Genomic DNA, 9,606 nt, shown 5'->3' on the forward strand with positions numbered 1-9,606 from the left:
ACCTGCGATGCTTTGGTTCGCAGCCCACACTCAATCTACTGAGCTACGCCAGCTAGGGGAATTTCCATTTCTTTAACAGTATTTCCAGCACAGACCTGCCTTTGCACCTGGAAGGGAGGCCAGGCAAGGATCCCTCTTGAGCGGGTGAGGAAAGCAGGGCCCAGAGAGGCAGGAGTGAGAGGTCCTGAGCTAAAGCTGGGTCTCCTGCCAGGCCAGGGGGGCAGGGGCTGTGGGCACGGACATCACGGGCAACGCCTTCCCCTAAAATCACTGAGGTGATGTGCGCCTGTGAAGGGAAGAGCCTGGTGCCAGCACCAGGACCCCCTCATGGGGGCCAGCATCACCTGTCAGCTATGCTCTGGGTTCCAGCTTCTGCTGACCACTTCCCTTTTCTGAGGAAGAAGTCCGGCCTTCATGAGGCAATCCTGGTCACTCTGGACCTCCATCTTCCCCAGGAGATGACTTCCATATTTGAAGCAGGACCCCATGGGCTCTGGTCTGGAGCTCACCTTTGTTCCCGCAACTCTGAGTACCCAGTGTTCTCCCCGGGGCCAGCCCTCCAGATGGACCCTGCCAGGTAACGCTGGGGGTGCTCCAGGAGGCCATTGTGGACAGTTTCCAGGAAGGCCACGATGGCCAGGCTAGGCTAAAACATCCCAGGCCAGTGTGGGTCCACACCTTCTCTGGTAGCCACTGGGGTCCACCGCCACCCCCTACATGCTCCTTGTTGAGCCAGACATACATTTGGAGGCTGGAGGGACAGGAAAGGGCTGGGATCCCAGGTGAGGGTAGAGTAAGAAAGCCACAGCTCCCACCTGGGTGCAAGCTGCAAGCCTGCGCCATTTCAGAACTAAGACCTAGAAGGGCGCGATGCCCACACCTGACAAACTAGACGAGGCCCGGACCTTCAGGCTCCTCCGGGGGCAGTGTGGGTCTCCTCCCTACCAGGCTTAGGCCCCGCCCGCCCCGAGTAGGGGGTCTCTCTGGGGGACATCTCCCAGAATGGGGCGGGGGGGGGGGCGTGTATATGATCTGAAAGCTTCCCCCAAGGAGGAAGGGCGGGGCTGGGCGGCTAGGAAGGCCCAGGATATAAGGACTGAGGCGCCGCTCTCAGGCTCGGCCAGCCCACCATGCACGCCCACCGGCTCCACTTCCTCCTTCTGCATATCTGGTGGGCCCTCCTCGAGGCGGGCGCCGCTACAGTCGCCCCCGCGCTCCTACGCGCGAGAGGGCAGCCCTCGTCGCCGTCCCCTCTGGCGTATATGCTGAGCCTCTACCGCGACCCGCCCCGGGCGGACATCATCCGCAGCATGCAGGCGCAAGGTAGGCTGCCCACACCGCTGAGCTCCCAGGGCGCCTCGGGGCCCATCCTACCTCCGGCCCCTGGAAGGCGCTGGAGCCGGCTGGGGGCTACGGGTCCGTGCCGGGGACGCCGCGTTTGAGGACGCGCCCACGAGCTCGGAGGGCCCGGAGGGGTCTGGGTCTGGGGGTGTCTCGACGCCGGCATTGGTTCGGCTGCAGGGTTGGCGGGTGACGGGGTCGCGGCTCTCCGGGTGTGTCACGGACTGAGACCTCTGGGTCCCGGGTCGTGCGGGTAAAGCGCGGTACTGTAAGGGGGAGCCAGATTGTGCCACTTTCCGTCTGTGCGGGTTTGCTAGATCACGTGATTAGGGGCGCGTCGGTGTGCGCACCTGTAGACTGGGATTAACAGAACCTCCCTCATAAGTCTGTTGTGACGAAGCACAAAAAAACTCGTAAATCTAGGTGACAACGCACAAAAAACCTCGTAAGGACAAAAAAAGGTCGTTAATATTGCTACAGTAACTTTATCGCCTTTTTTTATTTTTCGCGAATGAGGGTGGCCAGGTATCCGGGTCTGGCGCTGAGTGTGTCTCAGGAGGAGAGCAGGCTTCCAAACCGGGTCTCAAGCGTGGAACACCCGGCATTAGGGTTCAGAGAGCTGGATTGGAGATGGGACACCCCAGAGTCGAGAACTGGGGCGAGTTTGGGTACTCGAGGCCCGGCTGGGGAGGTGTCAGTGTCCCGGGTTACACCGGGCTCAGGGACAGATTTAGAGGGGGCTGGGGGAGTCAGTGACCGTGCTGACCTGGGAGTTTCGCCCTCCGGAACGGGAGAGCGTGTCTGGGCGCCGGGCTCGGCGGGCATGGGGGTGTCGCGCAGAGGGAGCCTTTCCCGCGAGGCCCCCTTACCCCGCGCAATCCACATCCTGGACTGGTGAGGGGAGCCCTGCCGCCCCGCGCCTCCCGCCGCGGCCGGGGCTAGACGGCCCCTCCCCGGGGCCCGGGCGAAATCCACATCCGATAATCTGATCTGACTGCCACCCGCTGGCCCTTGGGGTCTGTGGGTGGGGCTTCCTAGGTCCCTGGCCTGCCTAGACTCGGGTCAGACAGCTTGTGACCCTCTCCGTGAGGGTCATCCGGGGACCAGCCAGACTAGGGACACCCCGGGGAGCGGGGCAATTTGAAAGTGCTTGTCTCCTCCACCAGAAAGCGGCGGGGGTGGGGGAGGGGCGTTGGGGAGGGGGCGTCTGTGCAAAGCGGGTCGCACTTCTCCAGTTCCTTTTCCCGGAGAGTTCCCCAAGGTGAGTCAGTCAGTCTGGGACTGGAGAACTGGGCTTCGGCCCGCCAAACCCTACTTCCCAATTCCCTTTGTGCCCCTGAAACTTCAGCTGATTTTTCTAGTTTCCTCCTTTGTAAAACAGGGACCTGGCTTTCTTTCTGCCTCATTTGTGTGTGTATGGAAAAACATATACATAACAAAAATCGACCATTTTACCCATTTTCAAGTGTCCAGTGATATCAAGCGCATTCACACTTTTGTGAATGGGCTTCACTTTGTGAGAGCAGCCAGAAGAGCCAGGCTGGAGGGAGACGGAAACGGATGGACTGACGGACAATGCGACCCGAGCAGCTCCTTTCTCTTCTGGGCTGACTGGAAGGCTGCATGCACCAGGGTGGGGTGCACAGGTGCCCTCCCACCTACGTCTGTCACCGTTTGACCACTTCCACCTTGGACGGTCTGCTCCTCACCTGCAGATGGGGCTGCAGGTGGAGGGTTAAAGGAGACAGTGTTTATAGAACACTTGCCATGAGGGCAGCCACAACCACATTTATTGTTTAAGTGGGAGATACAGTTTCCCCCCCTCCCTGGGGAGAGCTTTCTTAGCTTTGGTCAGGCATCGGTGACCCCTGAAAAGATTAGCACCCCTATTCCAAGATGAACCGGAGCCAGATCCAGGGGAACCTATCAGTGCTGTGTCCCAGGGGGCCCTTTGCAGGGGTGGGGTTGTGGGTCCCAGACTCTTCCAGCGGGAAGGAGTCATTTCCCTGCCCTCCCCTCCACTGCCCATCCCTGTAACACTCAGCTTCGGCCCCGGCCCCGGCCAGGTCCCTGTCCACCTCTACCTCCATGTCTAACTCTGGACTGCACGGAGATGGTCGACGGTGGCCCGCGGGCGTCCCACTCTGGTGGCTGTGCTCCGTAAAGTTCTTCACACACGTCTCGGTACATCAGCGGTGGATGCTGTCCCCACTTCCCGTTTACAAAGACGGAAACCGAGGCCCCAGAAACTCTCAGATAGTAACCAGCCCACTGTGAAACAGCAAATGGCAGAATTTGAACCATCACCGGAGACAACAGGGCCCCTGCTCTGAACCACTGGCTGGAAGGCCTTCCTGTAAAAGGCCATTTGTGGATACTTGAGACTCGAGATAAGATGTTAGTTAACTCCTGGCGTGTGTGCCCGGAGTTGCTGCATGTCCCACCTCATCCCCCGGGGGCCAGGTGGTGCTCCAATGGGTAACAGGTACTGTCACCCTCCTCCCCACACCTCTGGGGAGAGCTGCCAGTCTGGGGCCGGTTATTGCCCCCTGCAGGTGCTAATGAGGAGGGAAGTGGAAATAAAGTGAGAAGGAGCAGCTGGGGAGTGGCCAGGAGAAGCTTCCAGAGGCTGAGCCTAGGAATTGGCCCTTCTAATGCAGGCTGGGTTTCCCGGAGAAATTCACTCACCATGACCCAGCGCGCCCTGCGAGACAACAAAACAAACAAACAAACAAACAAAAAACGGTTATGTGGTCTGTCCAGAAGGACTTAAATCAGAGATTTAGGACCTATGCAGAAAGGGTTACTGTTTTTGTTTCTAATGAATAACGCTTGACTTTTATTTAGCAATAAACCCTCAAATCTCTTAATTTCCCTGGGTCCAATAATGCAGATATGAGTAAGGCATTCCCATTACAAAGAAGAAGAAATTGGGCTGGAAAAAGTTAAAGATCACTTTTAGGTGACCTGAACATTTATAAATTTATGTCATTCCCAGACATCAGACCAAATTAGTCCAGGACTGAAATAAACGGAATGTGCTTCCTGCTCCTTTGCATCCATTTCGGGCTCCATTGCCGTGGGTGAGGGGAACAGGGCCATGTGTGTGTATGTGCGCGCGTGCACGCGTGTGCCCTTGCTGAGTCTGCCCTGGGTGTGTGGGTGACCTGGGGCAGGAGAGGGTGAGCGCCCTGCAGGTAGAGAGGAGAAACCACTGGGTGTAAAGTGCGAGGTCAGTGCAAAGTCAAGTTTAGAATGCCTTGAGAAGCCTTTTTGTAAGGTTGCCAAAACCCTGTGCAGTTGCTGCCTCCATCTTGAGGAACGGGCCGGGAAGGGGGTGGCTGGTGTGTGGTTTCTGCTGCCTGTGCCTCCCTGGGAGCTCCCCGCCTCTCCACGACATGCACACCAACTTCACTGTGCCTGTGAAGTGGGCCACCCTTCTAATGAGAAAACAGGGCCTGGGAAGATGGCTTGAGCCAGGGTTAGAGGGTCTGTGCAAGCCCAGGGTTTAGGTGGGAAGCTCAGGGCATGGCCTTAGGCTGTGTGTGTGTGTGTGTGTGTGTGTGTACAGGGGAGGGGAGATGAACTTGTCCAATTTTTACCAATCGTTCTCTGGCTTCGGAGGGTCTTGAGGGGGAGTAGCAGAACAGTGATTCGGAGTTTGGGCTTTTCAGCTAGACAAATCCAGGTTCATTTTCTTGGCTCTGCCACCCGCCAAGAATAAAACCTTAAGCAGGCAATTTAACTTCTAAGCCTCCATTGTCCTCATTTAAGTGGGTTCAATAACACTCCCAAGACATAGGGTGAAGGAGAGGATTCAGGGAGGTGATCCGCAGGAGGTGAGAGCTCAGACAGGAGCTGTGGCTGTTGTTATGTCCGCTGAGACGGCAGGACCCCGCTCACCCTGCTCCCTTCCTATGTCCCCCCCACCCCCCCCGCAGATGTGGAGGTGGACGGACAGAACTGGACCTTTGCTTTTGACTTCTCCTTCCTGAGCCAAAAAGAGGATTTGGAGTGGGCTGAGCTCCGGCTGCAGCTATCCAGCCCTGCAGACCTTTCCCCTGACGTCCCGTTCTCCATTGAGATTTTCCATCAGCCAAAGCTGGAGGCAGATCAGGACCCAGCCAGCTGCCTGAAACGTCTTCGGATGGAACTGTTCACTGTCACTCTGTCCCAGGTTACCTTTTCCTCTGGAAGTATGGTCCTAGAGGTGACCAGGCCACTCTCCAAGTGGCTGAAGCACCCCAGGGAGCTGAAGGAGCAGATGTCCAGTTTGGCTCGAGAGTGCTGGCAGCGGCCTCCAACGCCACCTGTCACCAGTGTGCTGCTCCTGCTCTACTCCAACCTCTCTCCTGAGCAGAGGAGGCTGGGTGGCCCCACCTTGCTGCGGGAAGCCGAGAACTCCTGGAGGGCCCAGGAGGGACAGCTCCTCCGGGAGAGGGGCAGGAGGCACCCTCGACATCCTTTGCCCGACAGAAGCCAACTGTGTCGGAAGGTCAAGTTCCAGGTGGACTTCAACCTGATTGGATGGGGCGCCTGGATCATCTACCCCAAGCAGTACAATGCCTATCGCTGTGAGGGCGAGTGTCCTAACCCCGTGGGGGAGGAGTTCCATCCAACGAACCACGCGTACATCCAGGTGTGGTGCCAAAGCCTGGGGGAGGGCTGGCAGTCTCGGGGAGAAGGGGCTATACTCCAGGTCAGGGGCACGGGACTCCCGCCTTGCTACTAAATGACTGCATTCATTCCTGCACAGTTATCCAGGCACCTTCCAGGGGCCAGGCCAGGGGCCAGGGCCTAGGGATATGGAGAGGACCAGTGATGTCATCCTGAGAAAGCCTCCATGCAGTCGTGCCCCCTGGGTGGCTTTGAACACATTACTTTCCTGGGACTTTGTCCTTGTCTTTCATAAAATTAGGGGTGGAGGGTATAGATTAGAGGGTCTCACCTCCTCCCCAGCCCTGACATTCTAGGAAAGGAAGTTCAGCATCTGGAGTTTAGAAATAGAGAGGCCTGGGTTTGATTCCTACTTACTAGCTGTGCAATATCGATCAACATGCTTACTCTCTCCGGTCCTCAGTTTCCCCACCTGTGAGATGGGGACAGCAGTGCCATATGTCATAGGGAAGTCACAGGGTTAAATGAGGTGCTATGTATACCACATGTACAGGAGTTGGCAGGTAACAGGCATGTCTGATGTTATCGTTACTAGAAGCCTGAGGTTCACTCATGAAATGGGGGCCACATTTATGGGGTTGTAGTTGAGATACTACTATTCTAGCTGCTGTACGTTTGCTGCCTAAAATAGAAAGGCCGCAGGCCACCACCAGGTGCCACCAATCAGCCCAAGTCCTAGAAGACGGTGGAGGGAAAGGAGTGGAAGGAGGAGAAGATGGAGAAAGTAGGGAACAGAGGCTCATCTAGCGGCCTTGATGTTGCAGGCGCCCTGCCCTGCTCTCAAAGGTCGTAAGGGGCCAATGTGTGTTTATTTGCTCCAAGAAGTCTAGGCTGAGAACCCCTTGGTCCTATAGTGCCTCCTCCATGCAGGGTTCAGAGGCTCTGGGGAGCATGTGAGCTGACCCTGCACTGGTGGGGGCCAGCTCCTCAGGGAACCTGGCCTGGGCAAAGGCCCTCACGAACCTCTCCCAACTAACCTGCCTGCAGCAGATCAGAGGGAACCACAGACACCCAGATAGTACCAGTGGCCAACTCAACCTGTCATTGGATCACAGGGACAGAGCCCAGTTCCAGAACTCGGAGGGGTGGCTGCCTTCTCTCCCGTTGACTCTGTCTGCCCTTCTCTGGGCAACGAAGAAAATCCTTCAAGAATGTCCACACGGCTCTTTTCTTGGAACTAAACCAGGAGTTTCTGAGAATATTTTTAAAACTGGTATTCACTCTAGACTATAACAATAGGAAAACATATAAGTTAGCCACCATTCTCCCCAGAAACAGCTTTTAGGACCTTCTGTTTAAAAGATGCTTAAAAAAAAGAGAAAATTATTCAGAAGTTAGAGTTGATGATGTATTGGCATGCTGATTCTTTCTGAAAACAATTTTCCTCTATGTTTACACCCAGAGAGTGATTTAGATTCTATCTTTTACCCTCTACCCAGAAACGACACTATTCTGACCTGCCCGTTGGGGTGCGGACTGACCCCCCCTCTCGCCCCTTTCACAGAGTCTGCTGAAACGGTACCAGCCCCACCGAGTCCCCTCCACCTGCTGTGCCCCCGTGAAGACCAGGCCGCTGAGCATGCTGTATGTGGACAACGGCAGAGTCCTTCTGGACCATCACAGAGACATGATTGTGGAAGAATGTGGGTGCCTTTGAGGAGGTCCTGGAGCGGTGCCGGGTTTGCCTGTACCCTGGGAGGTTGGGAAGCTCCTGAAGGCATGACAACCATCTGATCCCAAGAGGAGAAATAACAGGGGAAAGCTGCTCTGTCCACCGGACCGGAGGAGGACGGGCTGCCCAGCCTGTAAGTGAAGGCCCTGTGGAGTCTGGCTAAACACAGAGGCCGCCGGGAGAGGGAGGAGGAAGCCTGTGCAGCAGCCTCGCTGGGTTTTCTCTTTACTGAACAGACAGTGGCAAGTAAAAGCACTAATGTGAGAGTTCTTTACCTGAGTTTTTTAAACCTGTGAGCCTCCAGAAGTTGTATGCCAAAGTTGGGGCATATGTGTATTTTTGAGATGGGATAAGACTGTCTATAACTTTTATGTATTCTACAAAGTGGTCTTTGACACCCCGACCCCCAAAGATTAAGCATCACCGTGTTACATGGACAAGTTCGGCGCTCTCGCTGCCTCAGGCTGGGTGAGGGGCCCCACACCCTTCTGGCTGGCCAGTTGGGCTCTGTCGGCCTTGTCCAGGCTCCCTGAAGTGTGTCTCTGCTAATGAGTTGTACAAACAATAAAGCTATTGTCTAGTCCTTCTAGGCCAGCTGGTGCCTTTGAAGGGAGAGGCAGGAATGCTTCCATGAGAACTGGCCACACTGCACTGCAGAAGCCAGAGCCCTCAGCCACCCTCCAGATGGTCTGCTTCAGCAGACACAGTCGAGTCTCGTAAGCCTGGTGACGGTTTACCTCCCTCTTAGTGCTCACTGTGCGCGAGGCCCCTCAGCTTCCTGTCTGTAGGGGTGAAGGCCCTGCCCTGCATGGCAGATTTGAGTTACAGTCACAGCTCCGCCACTAAGCTGTGTGACCCTCATCCCTCAGGTGATAATTCACTGCACATCCTCATCCTGAGACACGAAAGCAGGTGGACCTGAATGCATGCCAGTGAAATGTCTGTTGGCAGGCTCAGAAGACTGCCCTCTGGGCTTTATCCACATCTCCCTATAAAGCCTGCTAACCCAGTCCCGCCCCACCCTTTATCAGCTTTTGCTGCTCAGGGTCCGAAGACTAGCTTAATTTCAAATTCCTCATAGCACAGCAAAGGGACCCAAGTTCTCTTACAGGAGGCTCTCCCATCAAACACACAAATCTGTCTTCTGGCTGAAAAGACCCTAAAGGCAGAAATTCTGCATTTCTCTTACCAGCATTGCCAGAATAGGAGAGAGATTATATATATATATATATGGTGTGTGTGCCAGGGCCAGAGGGCCATCTTGTCGGGAGTGCAAATCCACAGTAAATCTGCCCCTGCTTTCCCAAGAAGCCCCCTGACTTGTGCTCCACCCAGCCCTTGGAACATGATCTCGAGTGAGGACACTTGCTGAGTTTAGACATGATTCAACTGCAGCCTTGGTTGCCCAGGAGGGTTGGCTAGGCTGGAGCGAGGACTGGACCTGAGAAACTACAATGCTCTGATTCTGCAAAACAGCTGATCCAGCTGCTCACTTCCTGGAGTGGAACTAGACCTGCCCTAACTACACTTCAGGGTCATGATAGGATTCTGCATCTGACTCTGCTCAGAAAACAGTGGAGCTGGGGAGGCCTGGTGAGGTCAGCTTCCGTCCTACTCTCTTTCCTAAATGAGGCCACCGAGAGGCCCAGGGGCCTGACCACCCAGCTAGGAGTGGCTCTGGTCTCTGGAGCCTCAGGGACACTGTCCTTACTAGTTCTTAGAGGTCTTTGCCCCCTAGTTTTGGGTCAAGGCTGTAGCCTTTGGAATCAGATGTGAATCTCAATTCCACCACCAAACTGAATTTCTTGGGAGAGAAAATCCCATCCTAGAGTCTCAGGGCATCTTTATTAAGTAGGTGCCAAACAGTTCTACAGTTGGGGCCAGGACAGCAAAAGGTCAGGCTATTTGTGGCTACA

General features: G+C 55.6%; 1 protein-coding gene across 1 annotated transcript; it reads left to right on the forward strand.

The window, feature by feature from the left end:
• The first annotated feature begins 1,130 nt into the window (after positions 1 to 1,130).
• Positions 1,131 to 8,419, forward strand: NODAL (nodal growth differentiation factor). Its single transcript, XM_045842304.1, has 3 exons — positions 1,131 to 1,323; positions 5,283 to 5,980; positions 7,523 to 8,419. Exons 1-3 carry the CDS (start codon positions 1,131 to 1,133, stop codon positions 7,673 to 7,675), a joined length of 1,044 nt encoding a protein of 347 aa, XP_045698260.1. The 3' UTR covers positions 7,676 to 8,419.
• Positions 8,420 to 9,606: the final 1,187 nt, after the last annotated feature.

The sequence above is a fragment of the Phyllostomus hastatus genome, unplaced genomic scaffold, assembly GCF_019186645.2.
Source record: "Phyllostomus hastatus isolate PE091 unplaced genomic scaffold, TTU_PhHast_1.1 phas_contig_38, whole genome shotgun sequence".
NCBI lineage: Eukaryota > Metazoa > Chordata > Mammalia > Chiroptera > Phyllostomidae > Phyllostomus > Phyllostomus hastatus.

What these genes read in the sequence shown, in the direction of transcription:
- NODAL (XM_045842304.1), top strand. Translation starts at nt 1,131, where the DNA reads ATGCACGCCCACCGGCTCCACTTCCTCCTTCTGCATATCTGGTGGGCC. An exon ending in CCGCAGCATGCAGGCGCAAG is followed by an intron (nt 1,324 to 5,282) that starts GTAGGCTGCCCA and finishes CCCCCCCCGCAG; the next exon opens with ATGTGGAGGTGGACGGACAG. An exon ending in CGAACCACGCGTACATCCAG is followed by an intron (nt 5,981 to 7,522) that starts GTGTGGTGCCAA and finishes CCCCTTTCACAG; the next exon opens with AGTCTGCTGAAACGGTACCA.